At 40.2% G+C, this 20,987-nt stretch overlaps 1 protein-coding gene across 5 annotated transcripts in view; it reads right to left on the reverse strand.

Moving 5' to 3' along the window:
- Positions 1 to 1,068: 1,068 nt before the first annotated feature.
- nr4a3 (nuclear receptor subfamily 4, group A, member 3) overlaps positions 1,069 to 20,987 on the reverse strand; it is a 28,609-nt gene continuing 8,690 nt past the window's right edge. For all 5 annotated transcript variants that reach the window (XM_047808696.1, XM_027176122.2, XM_027176113.2 and 2 more), the window contains 6 exons: positions 20,900 to 20,987; positions 14,584 to 14,713; positions 12,202 to 12,365; positions 11,517 to 11,713; positions 6,596 to 6,774; positions 1,069 to 2,876 (listed from right to left, as the gene is read on the reverse strand). The exon at positions 20,900 to 20,987 is cut by the window's right edge and continues 715 nt beyond it. In XM_047808696.1, coding sequence (XP_047664652.1) covers positions 2,605 to 2,876; positions 6,596 to 6,774; positions 11,517 to 11,713; positions 12,202 to 12,365; positions 14,584 to 14,713; positions 20,900 to 20,987 — 1,030 coding nt within the window. In that variant the 3' untranslated portion in view covers positions 1,069 to 2,604. The remainder of the gene's footprint in view (positions 2,877 to 6,595; positions 6,775 to 11,516; positions 11,714 to 12,201; positions 12,366 to 14,583; positions 14,714 to 20,899) is intronic.

Raw genomic sequence — 20,987 nt, forward strand, 5'->3', positions numbered from 1 at the left:
GCTGTTTATATTCAATATTCAAATTACCCCCCCCCCCCAAAAAAAAAAGAAAAAGAAAAAAGACCATGACATTTTACTGAGTGGGTGTGTGCAAGCATGCATTTACCTATTGCATGTGTATGTTTGTGTGCATATTTGGTGCACTTCTTGTTGACATGTCAAGACTGAGAAAGAAAGATGCAGAGAGACAGAGAATGAGCAGCCATGTCAATGTGCGTGTGTGTGTGTGTGTGCTTGAAATGTGTGTGTACCTCGCCTCTAAAATGTCACCGTGTGGATCGATGGGGTTTAACGAGGCCTGGAGGTCTGATCTGCTCACTCTCATTCATGGAATCCCCCTAAAATTACCGTCCCTCCTCGATGCTTAACACTCTCTTACCCTTTCAGTGTAATGGGGTCTCGAGGGACAACAAGCAGCAGCGATACACACGCTTACGCACAAAGGTTAGGGGATAAGGGTTTGGGGATACCGCTAAGGAGGCAGGTTTAATGATCTTAAACAGGTTCCATTGCTACCTTGTGCTATGGCTGTTACTTGAATAAAGGATTTTGTGATAATATTGGAAACAGGATGATTCTATTACGCTTAAAAAGGCCTACGTTCATTTCATATGATGAATAATATGGATGTCACATAAAAAAAAATATATATATATATATATATATACATATACATTTTTCTTCTAGAGATCTAGAGCTGCACCTAGATTTAGATGCTTCATGACTTGTTTTAAAAGTACTATACAAATAACATAACATTTAATTCAACTTATAATTTAATCCATATATAAACTCTATACTATATAGATGAATGAACGGAAATATATACTGTTAACGATATTAAAAGAATTCGATTCGCACTTTTACTCTGGGATTAATTTTCTTTTTAACGATGAACTGAAATCAAATTTTTCCTACTTCTGCTTGCCTGAATCTGTTACTTTAGAAGATAACCAAATAATTGAATATTTGTGAAGCTAAACTTAAATAATTCAGATGCTTCCAGCCCTAGTCAGCGATCTCGTTTCATACCTGCAGCAACAAAACTTCACACACTTTCAGACAAAATAATCATTTTTTTCTTTATGATTTCAAAGTGCTGAACAGAGCCTCCAGTGAACCAAAGAGAAAAAAAAGTAATCCAAACAAATCTAAAAGAGACATTTTTTTTGTAATCCCATCTGTTCTTTAAAAAAAAAGTAACCCGAACGAACAAAAAAAACAAAACAAAAACAAACAAACAAACGCACAACTCGTACCACAAGATTTGAAAAATCTATTGGATAAAAACACTTCAAAATATTAGTTTTGTATTGTGTGTATATATATATTTATATATTTATATAATTCTCCATTTGTCGCAAATGGTTGCCTTTGGGCGATGTTAGCGGAAAAGCCCAGTCTGTGAATGTGTCCGAGCCCTTTGTGGAGCTGGCCGTCTTTCGCAAACAAAATAAATACAGGCAAGAAAGGCGAAAAAAGAGAAAACCATGCATATAATCTGTTATTCTGTTTTTACAAATAAAAGACAACTTTTTTTGGAACGAAGTCCTCCATATTAATAGATGGTGTTAACAATAGAAACTTATAAAATAGAGCATGAGCACGGAATGTTTCATCCCTCCCACCCTCTTTCCCGCTCTATCATTCCCTCTTCCGTGCCACATCCCTCTCTCTTTTCTTACATTTTTAAGTGCTTGTAGCCCAAATGCTCCCCTTGCGCTCTTTTTAAGCTCTACACTCCTAACACTAAAATTTCCTAGTTTGCAAAAACCAGGTAAGAAATAATAAAATAAAAACTCTACAGTATTTTCAAGTCTGTAGAACTTGCTCAAGAGTTGCAAGAGTTAGTGAGCAGACTGGTGCGTGAGAAATCTGCCTGGTTTGAGATCGTTACTTCACAGGGTGAGTCGTAGTATTAAAATAATTTAGAGTTGAAATAGAAATGGAACACACACTCTCCTGTGTTGTCTTTCCTACTCTTCTGTCTAATCCTTGTTTTTTTGTTTGTTTTTTTTTGTTGTTTTTTTTTTGTTGTTTTTTTAAATAGCACTTAGTAAATTGCACTTGTATGCAGTTTTGGGAGTGTGATTCAGTGGTTAGAATTTAATGCACTTTGTCTGGATGTCTGTTGATTCGTTTCGCCTCAAGCTTTCCACAGAGACGCATATACACTGTCACACACACAGGCTTCTGTTTATGTCCATTGTGTATCATGTGTAAGTGTGTGTAAGTGGATGTGGAGCATCCTGACTGCTTTGTGACTGAATAGAAACCTTCTAACCTTCCATCTTTCAATTTATTTCTCTCGTTTACACACACACACATCGAACCGCAGTCCACATCTCTGCTCCCTTTCTTACACCCACATCACACCCACCCATTCACTCTCTCTCTCACACACACACACACACACACACGCTCACACACACACACACACACAAACACACAGATTATCTGACACAGAGCTGAGGTGGAAAGAGTGTACATCTGGAGCCTCTTGAGAGTAAATCGAGTTCATTGAGTCTCTCTTCAGGCTCTGTCCTCTGTGTTGTGTCCCCAGCCTGTGGGCATAACCGGACGTGCTACAGGGGCGTGTCTATTTTAGTAGGGCAGTGTGTCCAGGAACCTGTCGATGAGTGGTGGAGGTGGGACAAGGTCTTCCAACTTTAAATAGAAGATCCTCTGTAGGCCTTGAGTGCGCTGTGACCTAAGCTCTGCCCTCAGGCCCATAACGGCAGCCACTGGGGGTGGGGCTTTGCCTGCTGCGGCCACACTCGTGGCGCCGCCGGAGCTCAGGTGGTCGCGGAGGCAGCAGTCGAGCTTGGACTGTAGCTCTCCCACCTTCTTGGGCTCCTTGAGGCCAGGACATTGTTCTGAGGAGAAACAGACAGATAAAGAATGAGTGTGATACATACATCCATCTATTTTCTTCCACTTATCCAGGTCTGGGTCATGTAAGCATCAGTCTAAGCGGAGATGCCCAGACCTCCCTCTCTCTAGCTACATTCCCCAGCTCCTCTGTAGGGATTCCCAGTTGCTCCCAGGCCAGATGAGATATATAATCTTTCCAACTAGTCCTTGGTCCCTGTCCCCATTGGACATGCCCGAATTATACTGCCCCAGGGAGGCATCCAGGAAGACCTAGACACCACAAATTGCCCTATCTATCTATCTATCTATCTATCTATCTATCTATCTATCTATCTATCTATCTATCTATCTATCTATCTATCTATCTATCTATCTATCTATCTATCAACAGTCTATATTTCTGCATAAATAAAGGTAAATCCCAAATAATATAATATAATATAATATAATATAAAACTGTGTATTAAGTTTAGTGACAGACTGTGAGTGATGGTTTGAATCCAAGGTTTGCCACCGAAACACTGTAGGACAACATACTTAAACATACATAAATACTTGAGTGTTTATATTCTCTCACAGATGTAAGTTACTTTGGATAAAAGTATCTCCTAATTGAAAAGTTTTTTGTGTCCTCTTAGATCACTGACTTCTGAGGGCATCTAAACCCACTGCTATGTTTAATTTGAAATATTTTTTTTGACCCAATCTTCAGAATATTCAGAAAAGTTATGGTCTTATTTAGCTTGCTCTTTAAACTTCAGTGTATATACACTAGGTACAATGTTACTGTACAATGTAAAACAATAAGGTTTTGGAATAGGTTATATTCACTGGATTAAACTAAATTCATAGAATCCGCTCTTGATGACAAAAGTTATTTTTTTAAACGCACCTAAGCGGTAAGTAAATGAGATAATCTTGCATGTTTATTGACAGGCTGTGGGAAAAGGTCTGTGGTTGGTGGACTGCTATATCAGTTCAAACTTCCTCTTCCTGTGTATGTAGGCCAAATTTACTGACTAAATGTAGCACATTCTTTAACGAATGCTAGCTTGTCCACATTCCCTGCTGCTGTCATTTATACCCGCAGACATGTCACGAAATGCATGTCTTTTTAATTTTGTTATAAATAGTGTTAATTGAGATGAAGGTTAATGTAGTTACCATTGTAATTCTATTTCCAGCCTGCAAAACGCGTCAAACTCTATGCACAACAAAGACACGTTTTTACTAGGTACGTTTACACATGAGGGAAATAAGAGCAGACGTGATCATTTCTCTAAAAGCATTACCATAAACACAGGACAAAAATCAGGACAATTAGTAAGATAAGGTGATGCTGCTCATCAGCCAAATTTGATTTGGGCTCAATACTAATGTAGTTACCAAAAGCGACACCACCACCAGCTTACTAATGCAAGACTGATGCATGACCAATCATCCACCCCAACTAACTCCCCACCCGCAACCCCCCAACCCCCAGTGCCCTAAACACAAATCATATACACAACTGATATATGTATCGTCACTTTTACTGTTACTTTGTGTGCTTACAAAAAAATGAAGTGTGTGAAAAGCAAAACTTAATCACTGTCCTTACGGAGGAGATTTGTCGTGTGTTTGTGTGGTCTGGGTTACAAAAGGAACAAATGTCACACTTGCTCCTAGCTGCTCTCGCACTGAGTTAGTGTGAAGCTTCTGCTCTATCACTTTAGTGCTGGTGTGTCAATAACAAGCCTCGAGCCGTCCCACTTCACACACTTCTCGCTCCACTCTGGATGTTTCTTCGATCCAAATGAATTGCAGATTACAAACTCTTTATAATCACACACTAAACACTCTGTTATAAAATATATATGTACAAACATACATGTTCCATGTAATTCGAATAAAATCCGAGAAGTGTCGTTTAAGTATCAGTGTTGCCATAGCAACAAGGATCACAGAGTGATACGTCACGGTTGTTCTCATAATAGCAGCGTTTTTAATCGCCTTTGATATAAGTTATATATGTCATTTTCACACCCCGGCCTATTTAAAAAGCTTTAATTGATTCATTGATTATGGATCAATTAAGGGATTCGTTAATGAATTGATACGATGAAGTTCCTCGACAGCTGAATGTTGAGCCATAAAATGTAAAAGTTTATGCAAATATTCTGATTGTGGCAGTAATCAGATTAAAAGATTACCACAGTTGTTTTTTTGACACTGATTTGTAGGGCAGAAATTTCATTTGAATTGCCTTCAATCGGTTTCCTCAAGTAGGATTTAGATTATCTGAGTTTTAAAGTGGTTTAATTCTAATTGAGCTATCAAGTAGTTATCAGGTATCAGGTAGTTTGTTAAGGGTTCATAAGACTTATAGATACTGTGTGTGTGTGTGTGTGTGTGTGTGTGTGTGTGTGTGTGTGTGTGTGTGTGTGTGTGTGTGTGTAGCTTTTATTTATTCTTGTGCTGTGGGTGTTCAGTAGTTGCATTGTCCCTCGTTCTACTTTCACTCTCTCTTTCTCTCGCTCTCTAGGGGCTGATCGATGGTACTCTTTCACGGCAGACACTTTTAGAGGGTCGATATTTTGAGTTCGAGGAGGAGAGAGAGAGAGAGAGAGAGAGACAGAGAGAGAGAGAGAGAGAGAGAGAGAGAGAGAGAGAGAGAGAGAGAGAGAGAGAGAGAGAAAGAGTGGGAATAGAGGAGAGCAGGGCTCCACTGAATAGTGCTCGATTCCTTCTTCTACAGAGCTAAGTGCTGCTCCATGGAGGCCAATACACCCCCCTACACAAATACACACACACACACACACACACACACATACACACACACACACATTTTCTGCTAAAGTCTGATGCTGATAAAATCAGCTATTATTTCTCTTGTCGTTAATTTAAAAATGATTATACTGCAGTGATGTCCTTTTGTGTGTTACAGTGTGAAGAAATATCATCAGAAATTTGTTACTGTAAAATGTTGTTACTCAATCAGTCAATCTATCAATCAATATGAAATGGTTACAGCCAGTTACCTAACTTCTGAATGTAACAGCTAAATTATCGTGACACAAAAAAATGAAAAATTAATTCAGTCACCTAAGAATGCTAATGTTCTAACTTACAGTATATGTAATCACATGCATGTCAGATCACATGCAATGAATTAGAATCTATATAAAGCACATCTTCATGCACAATAGAAAAAGTGGGGGATTATAAAATCATCCGGAGGGGGAGAGAAATTGAATCCCTGTGTCACCCTGCTGTGTGGCATCTGTGTTGGTCATGCATGTGCATAATACCTGAAACACCTGCTGGTTCACACACACACACACACACACACACACACACACACACACACACACACACACACACACACACACACACACACACACACACACACACACACACACCTGTTTACGTGAACTTTGCCACCCAATAATCAATAATCCCCAGCTGTCCTAATAGACAATACACAAAACCTTTTTTCATTCTCTCTCTCTGTCTCTCTCCCGCTCTCTCTCTTTGGCTGTGATTAAAAGGGGATTAGTCCCTCCGTGTAGGTAAACCCAGTCTCGGCCATCACCTGTCCCACACCTGAGATAATCAGCGCCGGCCACACAATGAGGTGTGAATGTGCGAGTGGGGGAGCGCGGGATTTCAAGAAGAAAATGGTTAACCTCACAGTGTGTGTTATGCTTGTGGTGTGTGTTATGCTTGTGGCGTGTATTACCTGTGAGCAGCACCAGGGCCGACAGGCAAGAGAACGCAGGTAAGTCCAGGCTGAGACTCTGAAGATGAGAGCTGAAGTCTCTGATTGAGTCGAGCCATTCCCCGAAACCTCGAAGACACTGCAGCCTGTGGAGCACCAGGCCTGTGCAGAATACAAACTTCTCCTCTGCCAACAACGACCTGCAGGAGAAATGCGCACAAAGTTAGCACAATCATGAAGTGTTATTTATTCAGCCTTGCAGGCATTGCAGAGTGTCCAGAGAACAAACTTTTGTGTAAAGAAAAGACAGACAGAGAAAAAGAGAGGGGCAAAAACAGGCGGAGGAAAAGAAAAGGATACATTTTTGTGTGTTATAGAGAGGGATGGGGAAAATAAATAGAGATTTACAGGGGCAGAAAAAAACCTGAGAAACTAGAGCCAATACAAATCTGACTTTTCATCAGGATGTACATTCAGTGAAGAAGATATGAATGAACACATAAATGCCTGTCATTCTGTTTCCCTATTAAAAGCTTCATGAAGCATTTGTATTTATGAGTCACTTTCCGCTGCTGTGAAAGGTTTCACAAACACCCGTGGAAACCCTAAAACCCTGCCTTGTCTTTGCTTTATTACAGAATCTCAATGAGATATTTGCAGCAAATTACTGCCGCTGTAATCATAAAGACCGACTCTTATACACACCCAACATACATAAGCTATTCACGGTGTTACGGTGTCTGCTGCTGTCACTGATTGTACTCAGTCATAATCATGCTTCCTGTTACGTGAAATTTATTACACATCTCCAGAATCAGTGCTATGTAATGGTTAGTAGGTTTCCAGCCATTGGAGAGTCTTGAGCTTTTCCGCTTCTCTCTAAATTGAAAAGCTGTGTTTTATTTTCTAATTATAAAAGAGACTTTTGTATAAAATGGCGATGAGAGAACAGTGCAGTGATGTGCTCCTGATGAGGATGACTCCATAATGACAGATACATGAGGTTACTGTGAATGGCACCATTTAGAAACCAGAAACATGGCTTTGGACTGAGGCTGACACAAACAGTTTTACACTCGACTCTCCATCAGTGAACAGTTGAGAACTTCATGTTAAGACTAGAATGAATTTCTTCATTTTTATATAGTACACTGTGAAATTCATAATCCTTCTCTCCGGTGTCACACAGACGAGGATTTGAGTTTGCTTCCTCTCACGGTTTTGTACTAATACTGATGTCACCACTGTCACACTAATCAGTAATAAACAGATACATTATTTAAATTATAAATTTTAATATTGAGAGTTATTTCTGTAAACCTGTATGTGACGATGTCTATTCGTCAAAATGTCAAACGAATAAAACTGAATCAGATTGAACTGAATAATGTGCGTCTTACTAATATGTCCCTACCTACACCGGTGCACTATTTGGAGTGTTTACGGTTTAGGACGTAGGCAAACAAACTACAGCAAGTTACAATTTTCATGGCACTATGAATCTATTTAAATGATGAGTGTGAGAATGTGTGTGTGTGTGTGTGTGTGTGTGTGTGTGTGTGTGTGTGTCTGTTTGCATCCTCATGAGGGTATCGTTTGCTTGCTTTGTTTGCTTTTGGGTTGCAATGATTTATTAAGCTGCGAGTTGATGACTACAACTTTTTCTTGGCACTGATGAGGCTCAGACAGAGAGGGAGGGGAGGTCGGGAGGGACTCATAGCAAACTGTTATTATTTATTCCACCTTCAAGGTGATGTTTGATGGCTGAACTTCAGTCGACTCCACTTTCATCTTTTAATTAATCACCTCCTTTTTCTCTCAAAGGGAAAAAAAAAAGAAGAGATATCGTTTTCCGTTATTCTGCGTCTGCCTTACTGATTACATATATACGAACACCTAGACGCACAAGCGTACACACACACACACATGCTCTGTCTCATCTCCTCTGTGCAGGCTTGACTGAAGCGGGTTTAAGCCTGTAACACACGAGAGCTGTTACCATGGGCACAAATGAAAGCCAGCATAGGGAAGAGTACATCAAAGATCAGAACGGGACTTAATTACGTTCGAGCTCTCGCAATTAAAGCTTTTAAAACATTCCTGAGATTTCTTTCTCCTCCTCCAACCCCCTCATCTCTCTCCCTCACTCTTTTTCGGATGTGGGATAGAACTTATGGAGTGAGTTTGTTATGTTTCTGCTCAGCGTGGTTTCATCTGAAATGACGAACCAGATTTAAACCGAATGACCCGTACGATCTCGCTCGTATTCCTTTCCTCTCCCGTCCTCGTCTCACCGCTCTACATCGCTACCTCTTCACGAGCAACCCTGCAATTTCGGAAGGAAAAACCTCCTCTGGTTTTCCTTGCGGAGTGCTGGCTTCTGCTTGTGAACTGTTCTTCATTAGCACACAATTACGGAATGCAAATGCGCTTAGACGCAGCAGGAGAGAAGAGAAGAACGGGAGAAGGGATGTAAGTGGCAAAAAAAAAAAAGACGTTAAAAGAAAACTAGCAGTTTGGGTTTTTTTTCTGAAAAAGTATAAAAGACTGTTTACACAAAACTCCTTTATATTAGTAGTCTAAACAAAGTTGGTGTCAATTAACCTTTTTTTTTCAATGAGTCAAACACTAACACACTTGTATCTTATCAAACCTTTAGTAACTGCTCATTCACTTCTATTTCCATTCTACAAACGATATAAAATCTAAGACTTGTTTAACGAAAAAAAAAGTGGATTTAATAATTGATTTAGTAAAGATTTCTGTAAAGAGATGTTTACCAAACATTTCTAAAAGTCTCCAGTTTCAGTGCTTGAGAACAGTAAGCTTTAGGCCATGGGAAAGTCTTCAGTCTATAAACTGAAGAACAGAACTTAATTATTCAATTAAAAGTCTTCTGTACTGTAAAAGAAATAAACAACGTTGGGACACGTGTTATAGGAAAATTATCCATGATGGGATAATAAGCCCCAAGCTGCATTTTATTCCATATATAATTTATCATTTCAGAAATGGGAGGACTTTGTTGTTTGTTTTTCTTTTTAGGATGAATTTGTACGGCTTTACCGGTTATAAACAGCACAGAAGCACATGGTTACCAAACAGAGTTGCAAACAAAGGAAAATTGTTAGGAAGTAGAAGTATTAGAGTACAATGAGCTTCTTTCCCAGCTCCAGATTTAGGTTTTTTGCTCCAAATGATGATGTTTGCTAGAGAACAAAGTAACTTCAAAGTGTCAATGTTTCTACCTGACGGTTTGCATCGAACAAAACCTTGTTTGTAAAAGCCAGTGCCGGCTGGTGTACACGGCCTAAATGTCCTAATTGTCTTATTTGCTTTATTTAAATGATTTAAAGTGGTGGAACCAAGCACAAGCACATACAAGGAGAATGTGTGTTGTTAAATAAATCGCAAGCCTAATGGTGTGACAGTAATAACGCAGACATTGTCAGATCTGACATTCAGAATTTTGTTTCATACAACATTAAAACCAGAGACAGGTGAAGTGAATAAGATAGATTGACTCATTACAGTGGCACATGTCGAAGAATGGGATCATTTACGTGGCGAGTGAACAGTCAGTTCTCGCATATGATGTGCTGAAAACAGAAAAAATGGGCAAGCGTAAGTATCTGAGTGACTTGGGCGAGGCAAATTGTTAAGGCTAGACAATAATTCACATAGTTCAATGTGACTCAGCCTCCAAATTCACCTCAAAACACCTCAAGCCGACCGAACATCTGTGAAATGTTCTGGACAGAGAAGTCTGATCCAACGGATGTGACTTAAAATCTTAATAATATACTCGGAATAATTTAATTACGTTCCTTGACTTTAAGCCTATTCAACATGTACTGCAGTGAGGAATAGCACAGACACCGCGTAGCTCTCTCGAAAGGAAACAGCAGATTCCTGAAACCACATTCTTTACGTCGTTTACGTCACGTGCGACAGTTACAAGGGTGTGTAAGACACTGTGAATAAGGATGACTGTGTACTAAAAACACAATGTGTGTGTAAGAGTCTTTGACATGAGTGTAAAGGTGCATGTTTGCTCCTGTGTACAGTTTGTACATGCCAGACTGTGTGAGTTTGGTTATGCGAGCGTATGTGTGACGTAGGCCCGGGTGAGTCAGAAGCCCCCTACTGAGGCTGTGACGGCACCACCCACTGGCCTCCCTTTCTGCACCTGCTCACTCACTCACACACAGTGAGAGACGCAGAGAATAAAACAGAGAGATAGAGAAAGAGAGGGAAAGATAAGGTTTGGCTGCATTGCTAGCTAAATGCGGAGCAAAAAAAAAAAATCCACTTCCTGTTAAAGAAATCGGAACGCTACTGAGTCATGACAAGCAAATTAAAATCGCATTTAGTCTGCTATCAGGTTTAGTGCTGAAAAACGTGACGTATATATGAGTGTATCACAGGAGGGTTGCTACGTATATGTGTGAGAGTTAAAGAGGGTTGCTATCCCATAAATTTAAACAAAGTACATGCCGGAGGTGGTTAGAAGAGTGACCGTAGCAACCTCCAACCCGGAGAAAGTTCAAGATCACGGAGACTTGAGTTGGTTCCAAATGTAAAATCATTCATCTAGTTCCCAGTGGAATCCAATATCAGGGACAATGAAGTAAAAATCGAACACTGAAACAGTGCAGCACTATTAAAGGATCTGTTCTTGGAATATTTTACCAGCTAGATTATTGTTAGCTTGGAAAGTAAGATCAAGATGCCACATCGAGTTTATATATATATATACATATATATGTAAAATGATACAGCAATTTCAGATGTTCTTCACTAATCCTGTCCCACACTCGGAATCTTTTCAGGTCATGACTAATAAACTTTTACAAATTGATATGCTGAATGTAGGTGGTGCTTTTTGCTTTTAATTAGTTTCAACACCGTATATTATTAATAATGTGTGTGTGACCCTCACCTGTTGGCCAGGCGAAGTACAAAGAGTTCAAGGAAGGCTGAGTCTATAAGCAGACTCTGGTCATCGTGGTGGAGCTCGGTGAATCCGGGGAGCCTCTCGGCCCAGCGACGCGTCACCTCCATGGAGCCGGTGAGGACGCGGTAGAAAAGCTGAATCTGCTGAGCCTCGGCTAAAGTTCCCGTCTCTACCGCACTGAACTAGAACGACAGACAGAGATGTGTTAAGGCCAGTACGACTATTTCGAGTTTGTGTTTTGGTATTCTCAATACTTCCCAACTTTATAAAGTACAATTTGACAGTACAGAAGTATCGTTATTTGTCATGCCACAGAAACTAAACTGAATTAGAGGTGTGGGCGAGACAGAGAAAAAGAGATCTAGACATAGATAAAAAGAAACAAAGAAAGAAAAAAAGAAGGAAAAGTGAAAGTGGTGAAAGACAGAAAAGAATGAGAAAGAAACAGAGTGACAGAATGAAAAATGGAATGGAATGCAAAAGGAGTCAGAAATTGTGATTTAAAAGAAAGAGTCAGCGACAGGGAGAAACAAACAGACAGAGAAAAAAGAGATGGCAGAGACATACAAGAAGAAAGAAGTCTAAAATGTGTTCTAGCTTTCTAAAGACATAAGGAACTTTGTAGACGAACAACGAGGGTTCGTACACAGATGCACACACATGTACCTACCTGGCTGTAGTCAAGCTCTCTGGGGATGGACTGTGAGTAAGCTCGGACGAGAGCGTTGACCAGGCTGAGAGGGGGTGATGGCGGAGACGGCTCAGGCTGCAGCGGACTCTTCGGCTTCGATGGCAAACGCCCTCTCCGCCCCTTCAGGTTATCTGTCCGTACGACTGTGAAAAACACACATACATACACAAGTCAGACTGAGCCTTCTGCATGTTTACGTGCCCAAAATCTTGGGATGTAGATCAATGTAAGAGCAAAACACTATCCCAGTGTAGGTGTGGATAACTTTGCTAGGATGTTACATGTTTAAAATATTTGTACAGTATATACCATGATATACAAAGTCAGTAAAATACTGATAGAAATTTCTATCAGTAGAACTTTGCATTAGCTGAAGCTAACGCCAAACAAATCCCGCCAGTCTGAATTCATGTATTTTGGTCTCTTGTTTAGAGGAAACAGAACCATAGCTTTTCACTCTGAGAAAATAGTTTACTGATATCTGCAGTAACTTGAAGAATAATCTGCTGACCGCACCATTAATGTACCACACATACTACAGAAAAGATGCCCTCTTAACACTTGGTAGCTAAATGGAAGTTTTTGTATGTACATAATCTATTATCTATTAAGTTACTTTCGAGTCTTAATGCTGTCACTTTCAGCAGCTCCACCGCATTACGAGTGAATACAGTGTACATGTAGTTTTGTATCATGTAGTTACATGTCTAATTTATGAGTATATAAACTGGTGTACAGTCTGATCACTGGTAAAAGGTGAGTGTTGCTATGGATTCTTATTATGATCACCGTGATTACCGTGATACTGATTGATTGATTTCGCTCTCGATCCTCAACGACTACTGATTTGCCTGAGGTGCTCCTGAAAACTTGTCGGGTCTCTGTGGGTAAATCTGGACACACCATCCGCCAACTAAATCTCCAGCTAGAAAGTGACCAGTAGATGGCACTTGAGAGACATGTCGTTTTCTGGGAAGTGTCTGAGCTTGTCATAATACTAAACACTCAATTACACCAATCAGGGGTAATGAACATCAGTCATGAACATACTGTATGTGTGCTTTCTTCAGACGGTCACTAATGCTTTAACTGCAGAAGCGGATATATGTTCCCATAAGCCAGTTGTAAGAAACACAATCTACATGGGTCCTATACATGCCTCCACCGTGCACCGTGTCATTACGCAGCGGATCAGACCTGATTGCCGAGGCGAAGTGTGTGAAGGAAATCCTGTACCTGATAAACATTCCCATTATCTTTTAATTCATTCATCTGCCGGCCGGATGAGCCAAGCACTAACGCTTTATTAGGGTGCATATCCTCGACGTCTGCGGTCTGTGAGTGTGTGTATGTGGTGTTTTAAGTGATTTATGTGCAGATTATCCTCCTCTCTCCTCCTGTTTCTAACCACAGGTCCAGGAGGGGTCATATGCACTGGGCTTGTGGTCATAATTGCTGTGATAAACAGTCAACAAGGTGATTGGACAACTATTATCAGAATTTAAAGCAATGAATAAACTGTAGAGCCACAGCACCTTTAGTTGGTGTGAACGTTGAAGGAAGCTGATTGCTGGCAATAAAATTTAATGGTGTAAATTCTACCTAATACAATCTTTGTGAACTCCATTTGACTCCAAGACCACAATCCGATCTTTATAACAATACCATAATCTTTTTTTAATGCATGTTCATTCTAAGTATGATACTTTCCTCTATATTTGCATGAACACAAAGTATGTATCGCAATGCATTGGATGTATATCACATTGATTTTAATGTATTTGAGAATTGTTGCAATCATTAACGCAACTGAAGGTAAACCAAATCTTACTCATTTAACGCTTTTGAATGGTGTGTTTATGCATTTTATTCACTATCTAATTTATATGAATTAGTTTTTCACTAACCAGAACGAGAGTAAAAGCTATGTAATGATACCTGAGAACATATGGAAAATTTTGTTTCCTTATCAACATTGAAAATACTGTAATTAAGTCATTCTGTTCATGAATGCAACATTTTAGCTTAACCTTGCTGTTAAGTGTGTGTGTGTGTGTGTGTGTGTGTGTGTGTGTGTGTGTGTGTGTGTGTGTGTGTGTGTGTGTGTGCGAGCATTTAGGGATATCTGACAGCTTGTTGGTCCTTGTTAAAAAAAACTACTCTTTTCAAAATCAGCAGGTTTTATTGAAAAACTAATTTGCTTTTGGTAAATGAAGTTACAGTTAGGATTAGATTGAGGCGCACAGATTGGAAGAGATTGCAGAGTGGAAGAGATTGCATGCTGAGTGAGATGCTTTTGAGTGTGTGTGTGTGTGTGTGTGTGTGTGTGTGTGTGTGTGTGTGCATTTGGAGATTTCTTACCTTCCTTTACCATGCCCACACTGAGACATTTCTGGAAGCGGCAGTACTGACAACGGTTTCGTCTCCTTTTGTCCACTGGGCAGTTTTTACTAGCCAAACAAACGTACTTTGCATTCTTCTGCACTGTTCTCTGTGAACACACACACACACACACACACACACACACACACACACACACACACACACACACACACACACACACACACACACACACACACACAAGAGATAGAAAACGGTCAGCAGCAATAAACACATTACTATTTAATTTCACCCCACACACTGTTAAGGATTAAATAGGAAGTTTAGCTTCCGGGTCAGATTTTAATTACAGCCTATTAAAAAAAGCTCGAGCTCCAGCGGGATAATTTGATCAAATTAATTTCCCGCCTTGCGACAGCCTGCGGGAGACACGGTGTGATTAGCGCGAGCCGCTGACAATGAAGTGCGATCAGGCCGCTCTCGCGCGTACAAACACTCCTCTGGGAGCTCGCGGGTCAGCTCGTGGCTGCGCTAGTGGTGTGTGTGTGTGTGTGTGTGTGTGTGTGTGTGTGTGTGTGTGTGTGTGTGTGTGTGTGTGTGTGTGTGTGTGTGTGTGTGTGTGTGTGTGTGTGTGTTAGAGAGAAAGGGAGAGACAGAGGGGGCCCCGCTGGGCTGGTTTTATACTCCGCCGAGATTATTACCGACCTTATTAAAATAATATTAGAGAGAGAGAGACAGAGAGAGACAGAGAGACAGAGAGATCCAGAAAGAGCGAGAGAGAGATACAGACAGAGAGAGATACAGACAGACAGAGAGAGATACAGAGAGAGAGAGAGATACAGACAGAGAGAGAGAGAGAGAGTTCCAGAAGAGAGTGATACAGACAGAGAGAGAGAGATCCAGACAGAGAGAGAGATATACACCGAGAGAGAGAGAGATCCAGACAAAGAGAGATCCAGACAGAGAGAGAGAGAGAGAGATACAGACAGAGAGAGAGAGAGAGAGATACAGACAGAGAGAGAGAGAGAGAGATCCAGAGAGAGAGAGAGAGAGAGAGAGAGAGAGAGATCCAGACAGAGAGAGATCCAGACAGAGAGAGAGATCCAGACAGAGAGAGAGATACAGACAGAGAGAGAGAGAGAGAGATACAGACAGAGAGAGAGAGAGAGAGATCCAGAGAGAGAGAGAGAGAGAGAGAGAGAGAGAGATCCAGACAGAGAGAGATACAGACAGAGAGAGAGATCCAGACAGAGAGAGAGATCCAGACAGAGAGAGATCCAGACAGAGAGAGAGAGAGAGAGAGAGAGAGAGAGAGAGAGAGAGAGAGATCCAGACAGAGAAAGATACAGACACAGAGAGAGAGAGAGATCCAGACAGAGAGAGAGAGAGAGTTTCAATACAAAAAGGACACTTAAAGATAGATGCGTGAGACCAAAGCTTACAAAACAAACATAAAAACAGAACTTTCACGAGCGACAGATGTGGTTCATTTAATCCCGTCGTAATATCAGCCAAAAAAACAAACAAAAAAACAAACAAACAACCGTTTCATTACAGATTTAGACACCAGAGCAAGGTTAACAGACCGAACGGAAAACAGTGCTAATTTAACGAAACCGCAAGATGTCTGTCAAAGACTCAAGGTTTTCATTAACTCTCTTTAATCAGACTTTCTTTTTTTAAATGATTTATGGACTTCATTTCCTGCGCGTCTGCGTCTTACTTCTCCTATCTAGTGCGTGCATTATTTTAGGACTTCTGTCAGAAATATCCATGTTAAATCTCCCCAGGAATCTCATACTGCAAACTAACAGGTCGGTGACCAACACTGAATATACAGTAGAGTACTTTATATCAGGTGCATTAGAGCATTAAGGGTACACTTACACACCCCAAAGACACAAACAGGTGCAGCTGAGTACCTCTAGTACACTTTTCTTCCTGAGTGTATACTAGCCTGCCAGATAAATAACGCCTGATACACTGTTTTTTTCTCTTAAGTATTAGATATAGGAAAAGGCTGCATCCATCCATGCAAACTGCGCAGTAGTGGATCTAGTCTTTATGTAGAGGGAGCAAGTTGGGACCAGATGGTTCATTTAGTCTACACATTTACCCCATTAAATAAGATAAAATAACAAGAGATTGATTGATTAGTCAACAGACAACAGATGATTAGTTACTAAAGGGACTTGTACACACAATCACACACACACACACACACACACACACACACACACACACACACACACACACACACACACACACACACACACAAACACACTGCATTTTGTTAAAAAAAAATTTCAGCTAGCTTCATAATTGCATGTTCGTTCAAATCGTGTTTCTTTTATCTTTCTTTTGTTTTCTCTCTCTAAAAAAAAGAACACACCTCTGTTTTATTTTATTGCTGCACTGATTGTTGTGGCTTTCAGTTTTTTGTAGGTTACGCTGTTTTGCAGTTGTGGTCCACCAAGTGCCACCACCTAAAAGCATCCTTGTAAACAGTGCATCAGGTTTGTCATGAGAAATACATGTGCAATTCGGGTGACCTGGCAGCCCCGTTAAAGACTGTTCACTCCATGGTGCCCCATGGCTCCTGGAGTCATCCACTTTACAGGAGTCCTAGTCTGGTTTTGACGTCACGTTCCTTGACCCCTCCATATAAACACCACTGAAACCTTACACAACTTTACTGAATAGTCTCCTATGGTTGCATACTATGTGTTCAATGGGTGATAATCAGTCTCTCTTGCTCTCTCTTCACACACACACTCACATACTGTACTCTCTCTCTCTCACACACACACACACACACACACACACACACACACACACACACACACACACACACACACACACACACACACACACACACACACACGTTAATCTGACTGGTTTGCATAACTCTATACATTGTTATTCAGTTAACAGAATAAAACAGATTCTCATTGTGGCATTGTTAGGAAATGGTAGGACACATTCATCACAAGCTCTTTCCACAAGCAACTGTAGATGGTTTCACACTTTTAACCCATAACAACACTTGCTTAATCAGACGGTGCATTTTTGCATTTACATTGTTGCTAGAGGATATTAATAAAAAAATTTAAAAAACAGTGTTGTGCTCTATTGTATCAGCTAAATAAGATTCATCTTGTACATTATGTATAAAAGCACAATCTCTAAAATTGTGCTGTAAATTGTAAACAGACAAAAAATTATTCTAAATCTGCATTCGTCTACTGTGGTCCAGTGCAGAGCAGGGTCCAGGGGGCTGGTAAGGACAAGTGGATGTGGATTCATGACATGTAACATGTGGTAATGGCCTCGTCGCACATCCAAACTCCCCAGGGACTCTCCATCATGCCCTCCTCTCCTCTTCCTCCCCTAATCAGACATTTCTTCCTCTTTTACGCGTTCAGTCCGCTCTGAGCAAGTAATTAGAACTGTGTGTTTGTTCAAGAGCAAAAGGTGGAAATGGGTCATCATTAATTGGTTAAGTGTGTGTGTGTGTGTGTGTGTGTGTGTGTGTGTGCGTGTTTTTGCACACAGATGTGTTGCAGACCACTGCTACAATACGTGACTATGTTTTTCCGCTCCCTATCACGTCTTTATGTCTCATGCATCTAGCCTGCGTGTCCACGTGTCTATAATTTTGCCTTCTCACCTTGAACGTTGCTCATTACATACAAAATAATGCTGACACACTCGTGCACGCGTGTAATTGAGTTATGCAAGGTTGCAGGCTATTCGCTATCCACAACCGGCTCATGTTCTTCCAGTGCTATGGCTTACGGAGGTGTATTTTTTTTTTCTGAATGAATTCGTCTCTGTACCTCTTTATTATTTACATACATTCTGAATAATACTCTCACGCATGGCACAGTATGACTCACTCAGAAAACTAAAAAAAGGCGACTGTGAAAAAGTTGACTAAAACAGAGAGCCGAATTTTCCTAATATTTAGTACAGTTACTTAATAGAAAATGGCATGTATTCATATGGAAATAAGAACATTTAGTAGAATAAGATGTGCATGTTAATGGACAAAATATTGTCAGAAACCAACAATGATTCGACAATTAACGCTCGAATAATTTGATGGCAAATATGTGTAATCCATTAAGCACAATGTTTTGCATTTATTTTAAATAAGCAAAAATGTTCAAAATGGGTGTATATATAAGCTATGGACAGTATTGTAATAATGCATATGAACTAATGGATAGCATTAAAATTCAGTCACTAATGTTTGTATTATGTGCTAAAGCACTGGGAAATATAATTGAATAGTTGCTTTGTGTATGTGCTAATTATGTATGTGTGTGTGTTGGCCATAAAGGCCTGAGGCTCCAGAACCCCTGCTTTTATTAATTAGTAAATAAAAATAAATTGTGAAACTAATTGAACGAGGATAGATTATTTCAGCACCAGACCACAGGCTATATTCAATTATCTCCAGTCCACCATTCTCCAGTTCAGTCATTCTTAATTCTCTCTCTCTCTCTCTCTCTCTCTCTCTCTCTCTCTCTCTCTCTCTCTCTCTCTCTCTCTCTCTAGATTTTCTGCTTGGACTCTTCTCTTTAAAAGTATGAGAAATATGATTATATATATATTTTTTAAAGTGCTGATCATTATTTCCTGCTCTCTAAGTCACTTCCTAGCTGGGAAATATAGATAAACTTTATAGATGAAGTATTGCGTGCCTACAATTGCCTACCTCCTTGTCTGTTTTGTGTGTGTGTGTGTGTGTGTGTGTGTGTGTGCGTGTGTGTGCGTGTGTGTGTGTGTGTGTGGCTGTGATATTGGACACAGCTCCAGGCTGTTGTATTTTAAGTGCGCGCCGCTGTCACACCTCTTGCTGGTCGCCGGGGGAGACGACCCTCACAAGCACCGTAGCAACCGCCGGTCAGACGATTTGTGAAAGGCACTCAGACAGACACACACACACACACACACACACACTTTTTTCACATTTCAGAACGAAGCACTGGGCAATTTTTTAGAACCTCGACTCAACTCAGCTTGTGTAATTCCTAAAGGCTTGTCTTTTTAAGTATTGTTTAATGTGTAACGTTTCTGTTTTTACCTCAACGTACATATTCAGACACTCACACTCACACACATCACGCATCGACACATCCTTGTCTTTATACAATAGGCTACAACCTTGGTTAAAGGAGCCTGCCGAGTGTATAACAATGGTGTGTTAACCCTGAGCCTCACACTCGAGGAGAGAGGGGCGTCGGGTGCATGTGCCACTTTCAGCCGAGAGCTCCATTCACCCCAAGAGCAACCTGAATGGGCGTTAATGAATACGCAATTAATACAAGCCATAGTGCAAGCACACTGCCATACACATCCATGTCCACGATGCACAACACGACAACGTTCTGCGAGCGGTTGGACGGAAACACAATACAGTTTCATTACTGATTTATTTAGGAATTAACTAGTTATTGTTAAAAAATCAGAACTAAACCCCAGACCAGTAAATTAAGTTTCTCCATTGATATGTAATTTCAACATATTATTTCATGTAATTGATTATACATTGACTAAAAAGTGAATTATGGGTATGTGGATATAGTTAGTTAGTACCAAAACTGTTTAAGTATACTATTTACACATTGTTTGAAAAGAAAGAAGGTGTTCTAGACAAACATCCATCATCTGTGCAAACAAAGTGATGCTGATGCTGTAGGAGGTGAAACCAGGTGATTCGTCGTACAGCCTCCTAAACACTTTGCTCGCACAGATGATGCAGAATTGATGCAGAATTTTTATCCAAAACTCCCCGTCTCTCTGAATCTTTGTGTGCCATTATATAATTTCTACTACGTTGATGATTATATATGAAATACACTATAGTTACTTCATGGATATATCATATTTTTTGATCCAGTTAATCCTGCGTCTCTGTACCAAAGTAAGGCAGTGTCTCGAAAGGTAGCAGTCATGACTCCTTAAAATCCAGGGTTTTTTTCACCCGAGGTATCATAAATGTCTTATTGGAAGTAATATGGCAAAATCTTAACAATATATTATTTATATTAGTAAAACAAACAAACAAAACAAAAAAAGTAGATTCCATACACAAGTTTGCTGAGGAAATGTATGAGTTAAGGTGCAAAACAAGACATATGACTAAGTCTAAGATTTGAAGAGTTTATTGAACAGTTATGGGTTTGTCGCTTCCTAAAAGTTTTCCTCTTACAACTAACCCATAATTTTATATATTCTAGCTAAAGCCCAGGGTGTGATTTAATTTTAAGCTCTTTCATGGCTTGCTCATGGCTAGTGTAATGTGCCATGTGTGATTCTCACTCCTTACCTTAAAGAATCCCTTGCAGCCTTCGCATGTGCGAACACCGTAATGCTGGCAGGCGGCATTGTCTCCACACACAGCGCATGTGCCCTCC

Source organism: Tachysurus fulvidraco, chromosome 25, assembly GCF_022655615.1.
Source record: "Tachysurus fulvidraco isolate hzauxx_2018 chromosome 25, HZAU_PFXX_2.0, whole genome shotgun sequence".
Classification (NCBI taxonomy): Eukaryota; Metazoa; Chordata; class Actinopteri; order Siluriformes; family Bagridae; genus Tachysurus; species Tachysurus fulvidraco.